Source organism: Liolophura sinensis, chromosome 8 (genome assembly GCF_032854445.1).
Source record: "Liolophura sinensis isolate JHLJ2023 chromosome 8, CUHK_Ljap_v2, whole genome shotgun sequence".
In the NCBI taxonomy this organism is placed as follows: Eukaryota; Metazoa; Mollusca; class Polyplacophora; order Chitonida; family Chitonidae; genus Liolophura; species Liolophura sinensis.
Window position 1 is genome coordinate 19,397,584 of NC_088302.1, and position 15,291 is coordinate 19,412,874.

The 15,291-nt window shown below is 39.0% G+C and overlaps 1 protein-coding gene across 1 annotated transcript in view; it reads right to left on the reverse strand.

The window, feature by feature from the left end:
* Positions 1 to 11,227: 11,227 nt before the first annotated feature.
* Positions 11,228 to 15,291, reverse strand: part of LOC135473281 (QRFP-like peptide receptor) — a 35,713-nt gene continuing 31,649 nt past the window's right edge. Inside the window, exon 3 of the mRNA XM_064753129.1 lies at positions 11,228 to 11,808. Coding sequence (XP_064609199.1) covers positions 11,228 to 11,808 — 581 coding nt within the window. The remainder of the gene's footprint in view (positions 11,809 to 15,291) is intronic.

Genomic DNA, 15,291 nt, shown 5'->3' on the forward strand with positions numbered 1-15,291 from the left:
CAAATAAAACATTTCTCCAATTCTTTTGAAAATGTATTATTCGATGACTTGGCAATGAATGTAGAGTTTTCCCTCCCAGAGTTAAAACAAGCCCTTTCAGCTAAGAAGGATTCTTCTCCCGGGGACGACAATATAAGTTACTCAATGTTTAAGAACTTGCCAGATAAAAGTTTGAACGTTTTGTTAGTTCTGTACAATTCTGTGTGGAATAAAATGTATCTCCCCTTAGCATGGAAAAGGGCAATAGTAATTCCAATTGCCAAAACCCCATCGCTTCCATCATCATACCGACCAATTGCACTGACGTCTTGTCTTTGTAAAGTTATGGAGACTGTGGTGAATTCCAGGTTGGTTTGGTTTCTGACTAAAAACAACATTTATTCGCCCACCCAAAGCGTAGACCCTTGGCCAATAAAGAGTCCGTTTTTGCAGTTTTCTTGGACATCGAGAAAGTTTATGATATTCTATGGAAACACGGCCTGTTGATGAAGATGAGAGACCTTGGTATAGGTGGTAACTTAGTTGGTTGGGATAAAAGTTTTGTGTCTGACCGGCTAATTCAGGTACGTATTGGCAAAACCTATTCCCATCCTGTTCTTGTTGAAAACGGGATGCCCCAGGGAAGCGTAATATCGCCGACTCTCTTCAACATCGCCATAAATGACCTCCCCGAAGTGTTGAATCCTAATTTAAGCCGTTCGCTATCTGCAGATGATAAAGCCATATGGTACGGTACAAGAAATCTGCTGCTTGCTAGAAAGTACGTACAAGAAGGTTTGGATGCTATCTCAGCCTGGAGTAAAGCATGGGGTTTCAAGTTTTCAACAGCTAAGGCAGAAGTGGAAATTTTCACAAACAAAATAATACTACCTTCCATGTCGGTATATCTGAATGGTAGTGGGGTTGAGATTGTACAATCATTTCGTTATCTGGGTGTTTTGTTTGACTCTAAACTTACTTGGAATGCTCATGTAAATTCCATCGTAGCATTGTTAATGTATCGAGCGCTTATTCGTTCACGGTTAGATTATGGATGTGATTCTGCCTGTGCTCCAGTTAAAACTAAGCTTGACTGTATTCAGTGTTCAGCGCTCCGTATTGCAACAGGTACGCTTAAAACAACTCCCTTAAATGCACTTCAACATCTTTGAAATGAATAGCCTCTTTTTGGTCGAAGCCAGTTTTTATCCCTGCAGTTTGGCGTGAAGTTGATGGCTTCACATGGGACTGACTTTTTAGACCATCCTATTATGATATTCTGTTTGAAGGTACAAGCAGAAAAAGAGAGCCCTTTAGTGTACGAGCGAAACGTATGTACGACACAATGCAGATCGCCGGCATTCAAATTTGGTACAATTTTATTCCTGCGTTTCCCCCATGGAAGTTACATCTACCGAATATTTCACAAGTGTTACACAGAGAAGTGAAAAAATCAGACAACTCAGAGTTTGTCTCTTTTTCTTCTCTAGGGATTATATTGCCAGAACGTGGAGCTACTATCTACAGGTTTTTACAGATGCCTCAAAGTGCCCGGATACTGACAAAACCGGCTGTGCATTTTGTGTCCCAGAAATCCACCATAGTAGGCGTTTAGACTTACGGATGCAGTATCGGTATTTACTGTTGACTTGACTGGGATTCTGTGTGCGTTGCATTTTTTAGCAGATTTTAAGCCAACAAGAGCCGTTATCTTCACAGATTCTCTAAGTGCGATACTTGTTTTACAGAATTTTACGCCAAGGAAATGCTCTCCAATCATTTTTGATATACTTCATTTATGTACCTGTTTATTCTACCCAGGTGTAGAAATCTGTTTTGAGTTGGTCCCAGGCCATTCTAGTATTTCAGGTTATTAATGGGCGGACTAGCTAGCGAAACAAGAGCTGTCTCATTTACATATTGCTCAATATGTGTCTCAATTTCAGAAGCAATGTATATATTTAAGCGGAATTTTATTTCAATTTGGCAGGAAGACTGGGACACCTCCACTAAAGGGAGATATTTTTATAATTTTAATAACAGTGTTTCTAATTCTCACCTTGTTAGTCTTTCTTCCAGGCGAGCAGAAATCCTATGCAACAGATTGAGGACCGGGCACATTCAAACGAATTCTTATTTAAACAGATTTCATTTACATGATACGAGTGTTTGTGATCATAGCCAGGTTGAGGAAACAATGAGGTTCCGATGCCCACAATATGCTCTCGGGACACATCGCTATTATGCGAAACATTATTGTGCTGGCATTACAGACCCCTACCCAGACAATGTTTTAAGGCCTGGCAAGAAGTCTGGTAGTGTCTTCGAAGCTACAGTAAGGCTCCTGCTTCCATGTGCTAGGAGAAAATTTAGAGTATAGTTCATTCTCGTCTCTATGTTATAATACATTAATGTGAACACTACTTGGTTTCAGCACTGATCACGGCGTGCATCATTCATTAAACAAACTACCACCACCACCACTGACGTTGATGTTGTAACCCTTAGATATCCAAGAACCAGATTAAAGGACGACAATCACAATTAATTTCCCATTTACTTACAAGTCACCGTTTGGCCACAGAGCCTGATAACCGTCATCCCATGAGACAACTCCAGTCAAATTCCTGATAAGGGTTGATCAATGAACTTTTTCACAAAGTTGACAAACGGTATGTAAGGGTCAAACCCACATAGCCCAAGGCCAGTGGAACATGAGTTTTCACTTCTTTTGCCTTGTGGGCATCCGCCTCCATTTCGTTAAAAACATGACAGTTTATACCTAGAATGAAACTTTGAAGCCTGCCCTACAAAATGACTTCACTTAACAAGCAGAAAAAAACGGAAAGGGCAGCTCAACAGAGAAAAATTAAATATATCTATAAATACCAGGGAATAACACTCCCAACCCGAAAGCAATAATTGTGGACTGTAGCCAAATATTAGAGGTAGTATCTGGTGGTCGAGGCCATCATTAATGTACGCTATCGGCTTTTCTCCGTCGAAAAAAACAGTGATTTCTGTGTGAGGTCCGCTAACTTGTGACTGGGTGGCTGTACATTCACATCCATTTCCAGCATGCATCTAGCTGCGACAGGATGTATGTCAGATAGAAGGTTGACAAAGAGAAGTTTTTATTTCACAAGTTGTCATTTGCTAGCCAGATAAACTGGCTGAATACAGTACTAATTTTTTTTAAAATAACGTTTTTGAAATAACATGTCAATTTAAAAAAAAAATAACATTTACGAAAAGAGTGCACCTTTTATTTCGGAATCAGTACATTACAATGTCAGAAGAACTCAAAATGATTATTTTAATCATGGTCAACTTTGATTTCATATGCGGAACTTATTTCAAAATTTGCACCATTTTCAGAAATGATTTCTACAAGCTTTAAAAGTATCTAAGCACTTGTGATGTTACGTGTCTCTTACGAAAGCCATTTTAGTAGCGACGATAACTGATTTTACGTATAGCTAAATCCAGGCGACAAGTAAAAGAAACAAACTACGAAAATCGTCGCTAGAATTTCTTCTACATAGCTGTAAACTGAACAAGAAAAAAAATCGGTTTCACATCTACTGCATCCACTAATATCCATATGGCCAGTTGTCAGCAAAATGTCCACATCACAGTTCGGGCTGTTCACACTGTTAAAGTATTATCCAAAGTCAAATTCCAAAGCCCAGCTTCATATTAATACAATTAACATCACAATATATTAATATTCTTGAATACGGCGTAAAACACCGATTACATAAATAAATATGAAAACAATATCTTAAAAATGTACATATTATTTTCACGGAAGAGAGTTACCCAAAAGTAGACGTAGAACATGGAATTCAAGCATTCGCTGCTTTTGATGTATCCCAAAACATATAAAAACAAATAAGTACAGGTATTTTCTGATCTATTCACTTGTGGTTGCTTATTTTGTCTTTTAATTTTTTCTTTTTGTTTTTACTTGGTTTTTTGTTTTTTGTTTTTGTTTTTTTTGTTGTTGTTGTTGTTTTTTTTTTGTTATGTTCTTTTCTTCACTTTAAAGGATAATATCCCAAGCAACCTCATTTTACCCAAAAAGATTCAAGGAAATTGTCGGTCCTACGTCATGAGCCAAACTTTGATACCACCATAAACCTTAACCGTGTCAATGATAACAAAGGGCATTTGATTACCTTGTCTATTCAATTTCCTAACTCCTTGTTATTTGACACATTAAGAGACTCTTGACACTACAAGGCTTCCTTACAGTCACAAGCCTTCTAGGTTCAATAGTACTAATTACTGTTGTCAGCACCTGGCCTGGAGGTGAAACCCCCAAACGTTACCCGAAAGGAGCCCAGGCACGACCTTGTCAGGGGCTTCCTTCTGCGATCCCCCTCCAGCTGAATTCAACTAATTGACCATAGTTTTATTGGCAGAATTGACTGTTAGATGATTTCTTGTGTACGGTAAAGGTGCATGCGTACTAAAATAAAGTGCGGTTTTATTTTTAGATTCTGTAAAGCTGATTGGAAGTGAAGTGGACCTTATTACAAATTACAAGTGATATTGGCAAGATTCACGAAATTACATTATCCAGAAACCCCCACTTCTAACTTAAAATGCCTGCTCCTATTAAAATGTCTTCAGGTATCCCCACGTGCCCGCGGTTGACTTCCAACCACAAATTCAAATATGGCCTTGTGAAGAAAAAAAAAAGGAAGAAAGGCGATCAAGCCGCCGGCAATTTATGGCAGATTTCACATAGCTCCAATAACATAATGCTATAATCGATACATCATCGTATTTTAGTGGGTCTCTTCTATTCTCAGAATTACATATTTCCCACCAATGAAGTTGACTTGGATTAGTTTAAAGGTTTTAGTTCTGTTCTTGCCATCCGCTTATGGAGAAATTATGCTTCACCCAGCAAATGCTTGGTATGATTGTTCTCACAAAGAATCTTTCTTTTAGTGAGACCTTTACATATAAAACTGTATTGATGTCAATGAGATAGACTTGTACTAAAACTAATCACTGATTGCGCCAAGGTTGCAGACATTTGCTGTTGTTGTTGCGGTATTTATTGAGAATATTAAACATACAGTTGTTACCCCTCTTCTGAAAGAAAATACATTTATTTATTTATTTATTTGATTGGTGTTTTACGCCGTACTCAAGAATATTTCACTTATACGACGGCGGCCAGCATTATGGTGGGTGGAAACCGGGCAGAGGCCGGGGGAAACCCACGACCATCCGCAGGTTGCTGGCAGACCTTCCCACTTACGGCCGGAGAGGAAGCCAGCATGAGTTGGACTTGAGCTCACAGCGACCGCATTGGTGAGAGGCTCCTGGGTCATTACGCTGCGCTAGCGCGCTAACCGACTGAGCCACGGAGGTCCCGAAAGAAAATACATCATCCAAACCATATCAGCATATAATGTAGGTATCCTCCTAAACCAGTCATTCGCCACAAGAGTATGCTGACTTGTGTCCTTGAGGCTTTGCGTGTAGCTTTTCGTTTTATTTCGGTCAAATCATGAAGCTGTGCCCTTGTAGCAGATGTATTTATTTATTTATTTAGTTGATTGGTGTTTTACGGAAGATTCAAGAATATTTCACTTATACGACAACGGTCAGCATTATGGCAAATATATGTATATTGCTACTAATTTAATTTTATTGCTTCTGCAGTGCAAGAATTGCAATGCAACGCAAACTCAAGACACAACAAATGAGATCCTTTACCTACTCACGGCTTGACTATAAAGACTCAAGTGTCTTGATTATCACCTCTTGCTGAATGCCAAGGAAAGGACCAGCATTGACAAGCCCGGCATTGTTCATATAGAGATTCTAAATTCTCCGTTCTCATTGTTCAGGTCTCCGGGGTGATAACAATCGGTCGATAGCGCTCGTGGGACGATCGTTAAAGACTACTTGTTTCCCAACAATATAGCGCTCAAATCTGTACACCCAACGTAGAAAAGTTAGTAATTTATCAAAGGTCGGTGGCTTACCAGGAGCATTCGGGTTTCCTCCATCCACCCACCCACAATGGTAACCGCAATAGTGTGAGCAAAAAAGGTCTTGGGTGCGACCTTGAACAGCAGTTAAATAAAAAAAAAATTCAAAGTCTCAAGTATGTCCAAGCTAGGAATTGAACGCGGTTCGCACTGTTAAGATGCTCTGATCTTACGGCTACCAGGATTTGGTTCACCAAATAAGGGATTACGCCACAATTCATAATGCTTAAAAAAATTTCCTGGGTACTGTTTTGTGCAGAAAGCTTTTTTCATGTGTCTGAAGCGTAATATATGAGATCATGACTAAATTCACAAACTGCTTATTCTATGTGCGAATTTAAACCCAACCGACATTCAGGTTACATCAATTATATTAATATACATTTTATGTCGTCCTTTGATAAAATTTTGGAAAGTCTTCCTCCTCCCTCAAACGGTTTACTAAAACAGCAATACAAAGTAGCCCATTCGTTAGATGTACATTGTAATTCACGTTTTTGTTCCCTTTATTAAACTAGAAAGGTTTTACACGCACTTTGTTATGTGAGATTTTAATACCTTGCTGACTTTGTCTTCCTGCTTCTGGTTACAGTTAAATTTTGCAGTCCACAAATAACATATCAGAAAACTTGAACCGAACTCGTTTTGTACGGAGACAATTAATCAACACAGTAGAGCTGTATTTTGTTTTGCTGAGCTATGAAGAGGGAGACAACTCTGTTCGGCTTTATCAGCTTCTCTGAAAGTTGGGGTGAAATGTGTATTTAGAACATATGGGCTATATGCAGTGAACGTCGTGAAACATTTGAATACAGTTTTGACGGAATAGGATTTCAGTACTTAAAGGCTCTCACTGGAGGAAAGGTCTGCAAGATTCTCTCCGCTAACCCCATTTGCAATGTGGCTCGGGTCACGTTCATGAGTCATAACAGCGCGAGCTACATCGTGCCTACTCAAATGCAAATGTCCTTGATGACGCCTTACTGTGTCAATATAAGATCATTCAGCGTCTATGTTTTCAATTTAGTGAAAAGGAGCGAATCTTGTTTATCTTATTATTTTCACAAAGCACTTAGTGAACTAAATGATGAAATTGCCTTTCAGTTGATGATTTGTTCGAAAGCATATCAGCTAATACTGGTCTGAGTTTATATCTAAAAATTTTGCCAACTCAGCAGCCAATGCAGTTGACCAATATCAGAGCATAGCAGCAGCAGTGTTATTGTTCATATTTAATATACGGTGGCGCAATTTGTTTTAGGCTAAGTACGAAACTGAAGACTTAGTCTAAAGTTAAATCTGGTATTGAGTCCTAAACTAGTTTTGGGCATGTCGGACCCGGATGTGTTCTTGAATCACTATAACTCATACTACGACACAACTAACTCTTTGTTGCCTCCTGAGTAACCCCTAGCAAAAACGTGTTAACGACATTATTTGTCATATGAAGACCACCTTTTCGACAAACAGTACACAATATGTTCTTGAAATCCTTGAATTGCTTTAATCTAAAATTACATCAAAACCCCACATCACGCACATTACGTATCAAGTCACGTTTTAAATAATAGAGCTTTATCACTAAAAATAAACTGACGTTTGATTTTTTCTTCAAAGGCATGTAAATCTTATTTTATCTCAAGAAAAGCAAAAGGGAGTTGAATACACCAAGAGATCGATATTAGAAGAAAGAATTTTAGATCGAAGTGACTCCTCATCTATCCTTAGATTTTTGTGTCTTTGATGTTCAAACAATGCTTTTCCCCTTTAACTGTTGCTTTGAACATTTATCGTGTTAGGAACCATGTGCATTCCGTTATCGGTAAAGTAGAAATGAGATATTTTTATTTCTTTTTTGACAATAAACCTTGAATGTTCGTGATGTAATCCTGATGAAAAACTGACCTCATGCAACGACATCAACCAACCGCAAAACGCTCTGTGAGTTTTAAATATTTATGGTGTATTTTGAGTGAGAAACCCGGACCTGATGAAACTGTCAATCAAGACAATAAATCAGTCAAACCAAAAAACTCTCCATGCGTGTTCAAGGTATTCCTTTTAAAGAATTTCGACATAACTGACAAACGCACAGACGAAGATAATCAGGATGATAAAACTTACAATGAAGAGAGAAGTAATCATACCCAACATAAATTTGACAAACCAGATGTTTCCCCTGAAATAAGACGAAAAACAACAGCATAACAATTGTTCCAAATGATGTATACCTGCACAGTGATACAATGCCACCAATACTTTGATTTATTTATTTATTTGATTGGTGTTTTACGCCTTACTCAAGAATATTTCATTTATACGACGGCGACCAGCAGGTAAGAGGAAACCGGGCAGAGCCCGGGGAAACTCATGACTATCCGCAGGTATGCTGGCAGGTCTTCCCACGTACGGCCGGAGAGGAAGACAGTATGAGCTGGACTTGAACTCACAGCGACCGCATCGGGGAGAGGCTCCTGGATCATTGCGTAGCTCTGGCCTGCTAACCACCTAGGCCACGGGGGCCTTTCCAATACTTCCATGCTGACGTAATCACCATATGAGCGATACAATGTTGACGGAAACAATTACCTCGCAACTATTCGTCACCGAAGCAATGAAGCAACATGCCGAAATGATATACCTGTTTACATGACCTTGTCTGTCCCCTAATCCCCCAGTATATTTTCAAGGATTCTTCGTTTTTCTGCTTTCCTTCCAATTTTTCCGCTGGTTTTGATTCAAGTATCTATTTTTACCCCAAGACGTTACACTTACAAGTGTTATTTTTAAATAAAAATGCCACCATTTCGGTGGTCACGGAATTCGAATTCAGCGAAATTAGTAAAGATGCCACTTTTGACTTTAATGAGAAATATAATTTTGAAACTGTGGAATGAAATCCGTTTAGGAACAGCGAATTTACTTTAGTCCTAGATTATGAGAAGCCGAGAGAAAACCGAACTCCCTGGGAACGACTTGACCACGCCAGTGATGAAAGGTTGCTGCTTAAGCCAATAAATAAGTTTTCACCAACTCGGCTAGGCATATACTAGTGTTATTCATTGCGTAATGAGAAAAATGTATCTCAAAATAAGCACTGACAAGTAATCACTAATAATTCAGGAAAAAAAACCTCCATTCATCACGGCTACGTCAAATTAATCACTGGTAAATCCCCAAATATGCCGAGGGTAATACACTCATGTCGAGTAACAGTGTCAGTGTCCCCCTCCTGCCGTACGTGAGGTGTGTCGGCAATATGCAGATGGTTGTGGGTTTGCCAAGTGTAAGAGGACCACTGTCGGAGAGTAAAGATAAGAAGCAACTGGCTTGTGCCATTCTCAGATAGGCCTTACACACGATCAAAACAAAGAAACAGGAAGACGCTTGAATAAGTTCAATACATATATTTGAACAAAAATAGACCAATAATACAACTGACAATAATATACAAAACAATACAAATCATTACAAAAATATATAGTCTCGTACTGATGACAGCGTCCAGAATAGTGATGTTTATCACCAACTGCGTGTGAAAGTGTAACTTCTTAGGGTGGACATATTACATGCATTCTAAGGATTCTTTCGTCGTCATATGACTGAAAAATTGTTCAGTACGACGTTAAACCCCAAGCACTCACTCACTCACTCTCAGGGTGGACGGGTAGCGTCCGTGAAGCCGAGCTGGTGATGTATTTTTCATTTCTACGAAATATACACAAAGTCACTTTCAGGGTAAACTAGGATGAAATGTACGTAATCGCACACAGAGACAATGAGCGATACAGGCTCCAAAATAACGTCTCTAAAAATCAGCAAGTGGCGAAACACAAGCTCACAAAGTGCTACAAACAGAAAATAGAGTACAAAATCGGTAAAATCCTTCACAGTGGATGACAATAAATATGACTGCTCTCAAGTGGACTTGAGTAACTGACTGCGAATTTCACAACTCCTGGCTAATATTTATACACTAACGTGAAGAAAATTCTGGATGGTGTGATCGTAAACATGTTTACAACACCGATACATATTTCCAAAATGCATACTCTATGTACAACTAACACTAAACTCAAAAACGCGGAAGCCTCCGTCCTCGACTGAATTTTAGTGCAGGCTATAACGCACACAGAGGGGAAAATGTAGGTCATTCAAGAACAAATAAAAAAAATATCATACAATATTTAAAGACGGGATTCGTAACACAATCCAGGCTTCGTCGCACCATAATGTTCTTGGTACGGCATAAAACACCAATCAAAAAAATTAATTAATTAATCCAACAACAGAGCAAAAACTGGTTCAAGTAAGCAGTCACAGTTAGATCCGATAATAAAATTAGAAATGCATTGGTTTTAATCATATTACCACCACCATTCGTGTAGACTTTAGCCTTCTGTCTATAACATATTGACGAAGTTTTTACATAAGAGATTCGTGTAATACGACTTAATGTAAAACCCTTATACGGAACACTGGGCTCCGTGTTTTCAAATGCCTTTTCACATGATTATGGTCACGTGTTGGTAGATGTTTGAAAATAATGTATGTAAAATGTATCTGTTAAAGACTAGCCGTCAAGGAAACTAACCCAAGCGATATACAATATAGATTCTGCATGCAACGCGACACTAACCTATCAGATTGGTACAGCGGCAGTAGCCTTTATTATTAAAACTATTGTCACTTACTCAATACATGCAAAAAAAAATCTATTGAATACAAACACTTGACGTCAAGTAGGAAAAACGCCTGGCAACTGTGGATTCTTGAAACAACACGTTCATTCTTTATTAAGGACCATCAGTTGCTGGACGTTGCTGTATTACATAGAGCCCTACTCTCCCGCTCTTGACCTTGCTATCGATCATCTAGACAATGCGATAACGTGCTAGCTGGCGTGTAAATATAGTGAGGCAATATATAGCAAATCTGAATCCTTGCTGACGTTTATACTGAAATCTTTTGTGAAACAGACCATCCCAGAAATACATTCTACGTGCGTGCCTGTCTATTAAGCGTTGTACCAGGGTAGGAAACAACCGACAAAAATAAATCTGAGGTAAATCTGAGTTTTCGCAAGTCATAATAGTAGTTGCTGCCCCATATATTGTCATAGTTCACCCGGTTTCCTCCCTCCATAACGCTGGTCGGTGTCATGTAAGTGAAATATTCTTGAGTACTGCGTTTCAAATAAATCAAAGTAGTAAAAATCGTCATAGTTATTTCTAAAAATGCGTGAAGTGTAGGTGAGAAAAAGACTTAAGTATAAAATTATTCTGTGTAGTGGACAAGGAGTTGATTGGAGTGTCGGTGAGCACAAAGCGTGACCAGCTCTTCATGGAGTTGATATTGAAGCGATTGATGTGTCGGTGAGAACAAAGCGTGACCAGCTCTTTCATGGAGTTGATATTGAAGCGATTGATGCGTCGGTGAGAACAAAGCGTGACCAGCTCTTTCATGGAGTGGATATTGAAGCGATTGAAGTGTCGGCGAGAACAAAGCGTGACCAGCTCTTTCATGGAGTTGATATTGAAGCGATTGATGTGTCGGTGAGAACAAAGCGTGACCAGCTCTTTCATGGAGTGGATATTGAAGCGATTGAAGTGTCGGCGAGAACAAAGCGTGACCAGCTCTTTCATGGAGTGGATATTGAAGCGATTGATGCGTCGGTGAGAACAAAGCGTGACCAGCTCTTTCATGGAGTGGATATTGAAGCGATTGAAGCGTAGGTTAGAACAAGGCGTGTCCAGCCCTTCCGTGGACTGGACATTGGGCTGATTGAAGTATGTACAATATTGATGTGAAGCTGACAGGAATTTATGAGAGTTTCAAACGATTACAGATTTTGAACACAGTTAACAAGACAACCCGGCATATTGAACCTCGGGGGAGCGGCAGTTAAGCAGCTTCCAACATAATCCTCTTTGTTTTAGACCACCAGCCAATCTGTCTTCTGTCAAATAGTCTACCTGACCTGACATCACAGGGCAGACATTGGGAGATAATTTGGAATATTACTCACCTTCCCACGTTTAACAAAATTGTACATATTACATAAAATTTTAAAGATACTTCATTATTGCCACAAATCCCTAAGAATATAGCATGGAGTAAGATTCTTTTTTTTTTCAATTGAACACCAGCTGTGTGTTTCTTAAGCTGTGTAATCAGAGTACCTTCCTACACTATATTACGCAAGACATTAGTTCAGTCGCATTCTCGATGAAAAATTACTGAGCACGACAGTATTAAAATAAGTAAATGAATTTAAAAATCCGACTATTGAGCTTTTACTGTGGTCTCTGGCCCTAGGGAAAGTGGCTATTGGTGACGAGATGAATTGATAATAAACAGACATCAGCCCATCTCCTTGAAATATTAAAGGCACGAGGCCGAAAGCCAGTGTCAAAAATGGCCGTTATTTACAGCAGGGTTTGATTTCCCAGACCCTTGCTTATTCACAATCCGGCTGGTGGTTTGATAATATATTTTGGGAGGAAATATATTTCACTTCTTTTCGTGATCAATGTCGTATTCTTTTAATAATCTTCGTGCTGACTAACGTGATTTAGTCATTACATTATAAAAATGGGTGGTCATTTTACATTATCTAAAGGTCAAGGACGGTAAGTCACTACAAAGTTTGTACAGTTAAACAACGACAGGGATGAATTTGCTTAAGGTCACTCTCATATGTAAGCTCAGTAAAGGTTTAATAAAGCCGACAAGGCCCCGATAATGCTTATAATATCGAAGCACTGAAGATTTTCACAATGCAACAATATAAGAAAGAATCAAAAATAAACACTGGCTGAGATTGAATTCCAAGTATGCATACTGTAACTGGAGGAAGATCCTTCGTTGTTTACATTGAATAAACTGAAGGGGAAAATATCTAAATGAACACCGTTTTTCACTGAATAGAATTCCACAGGAGATTTATGCGGATAGTCTAGACAAATCAGTCACGTCTGACAGTTTTAGTATTAACTACGATGTAGTTCAGAAATGAATCGATAGTACCAGCTCAGACCATTCTCTTGACAACTGGCAGCAAACCAACATTCTCAATGAATTTTTCAAACGTGTCCTTCTTTTCCAGTGTGTTTCCTCGTGAAGTTTTTTTAGGCCAAGTGGTTGGTTAGGGTCTGTTACTGAAGAAACCCACGCTCAGAACCGTGGACACGAAAGCAGGAAAGGATTTATCCAATATGTGAAGGACTAAATCTAAATATGAAAGCCAATTTGAATACCTGTGAAACAGTTAAACTATGCCAATTTTGGTTTTGTTTATTCATTCATATATTCACCTGACTGGTGCTTACAAAGGGCTAACATTCACATGTGTGACACTCAAATTGTCATCCGTCTAACGAGTTGTCAAATTGGTAGAATGCAGCTGTTCTCTGACGAATTTCATGTAAAGCCATCTAATCTGCCGTACGAATGCCAGTTGCTAAAACAGCCGACAAGGCCCCGGTAACAGTGGAAGGGTAGTTACGTATGTGATACTTTGTGATAGAACCAAAAGATGTTGGCCCTGGCGATTGAAAAACAAGCATATTGAGCTCTTGGCCACGGAAAGAAGTAATATAAATATTTTATCGTTTTCCTGTAAAAATGTATGGCCTCGACATATACTGCAAATTAAATACCAAAAGATCACAAAATACCCTGAATTTGGTAGAATTGTCATATAGGATGTAAAAGCCTACAGCATAAAAAAAAGTAAAATCAGAGCAGCAACGCCAGTGTGATATCTGGAAAATGGTCACACGTACCCGGTGAAATACGGTATCCTGTTAGTGTACCTTAGTTAGGCTTTTATTTTTCACACTTCACCCGATGTGCAGGGAGTAGCCCGGACGTCGTTATAAGTGGCTACCAAAGCCAATCTGTTTTACTACATTCTGATATTTAGCAATAAATCTGTAGATCTCTATCGAGCGTAGATTCATTACACAGCCTTTGTTAGCATGGCCTGCGGACTGATCCTATCTAGATTCATTTCCATGAGCTTGAGAAGCTTTAGGCGCTCAGTATTTGTAATCTCATTGGCCGGAATTCCTTCTTTTGGTTGGATTTTTGTTTGTCACCAATACGCTTATGATCTTCACTGCACTCGGACATAATACGGATTAAGGCTATATACTGTGTATGTATGTCATCCTATGCGACAGGTATTCCGGTACACCAGCACCATAATCTCATTGGCTTGCCATCTGACCAAAAAAAATATCCGGCATAAGCTGATCACATAGTTGAAGTGAGACTGAAAACTGATGATAACCTAATAGTATATATTGGTTAACTTTGCTGTACATTGGTGTGGTGGAAGAAAAGAAACTTGAACGGTAAGAAAATCTTAAGGTGTGTATGAATAGATTTAATCTGAACAAGAAATGACCGCGGTCCGGAAACAAGAATGTAAAAAATGGAAAATAAAGAGTTTTCTTTATTCTTTATTTAAATCAAGAGTTTTAAGCGATGTTGAAAAGACGCAAGTAATGTTCTAGGCGAATGAATGAAATCAGTATCTCAATCGTGTACTAATGCTAGATTAAAATCTTTATTTCTTTATTTAAATCAAGAGTTTTCAGCGATGTTGAAAAGACGCAAGGAATGTTCTAGGCGAATGAATGAAATCACTATCTCAATCGTGTACTAATGCTAGATTAAATGTTGTCGATAATCAAAGTATGTATCTCCGTTGTGCTTTGATTGAAACTGTTCGTATATCTATCATGGCGATTGAATTCAACTCAACGAATGTACGACTCCTAGCCCGAGGTTCAGCGAAATCAGCCACAGTTATGAAGCAGAGTGCTTCATGACTCGATAGATACCCATATGAAGTTTAATCCGCGCATGGCTGTAGGTTATAGATTCCTGAGTAAAGAGGCTAAATAGGATTCCACGTGAGGGTATGTCAATTTACTTTTAATCAGGCGTTCCACGACACGGGTGGTTTTCCTGTCACGCACGAGGCGCTTTGATGTTGAAAATAATGACAATGAACTTCCTAACCAGCAAGCCATGCCAGGGAGACAAAAAACGCTGGGTTTGGTATCAACCAAGCAACACAGGATACTTCCAGCTTAGAGTCGGATTGTGAATGCCTTATGTTATATCATGGAAACATTATCTGAGGTCGCCTCAGAATTTCCCAAAGTCTAAACCAGACGCAAATTGTCGCAGTGGGGAATCTAACCCGGTTTTAACCAATGTTATGATGCGAATTCCAAGCACCGATTGTTCTAGCGTTAATCCAGATATCACCAGTTATATC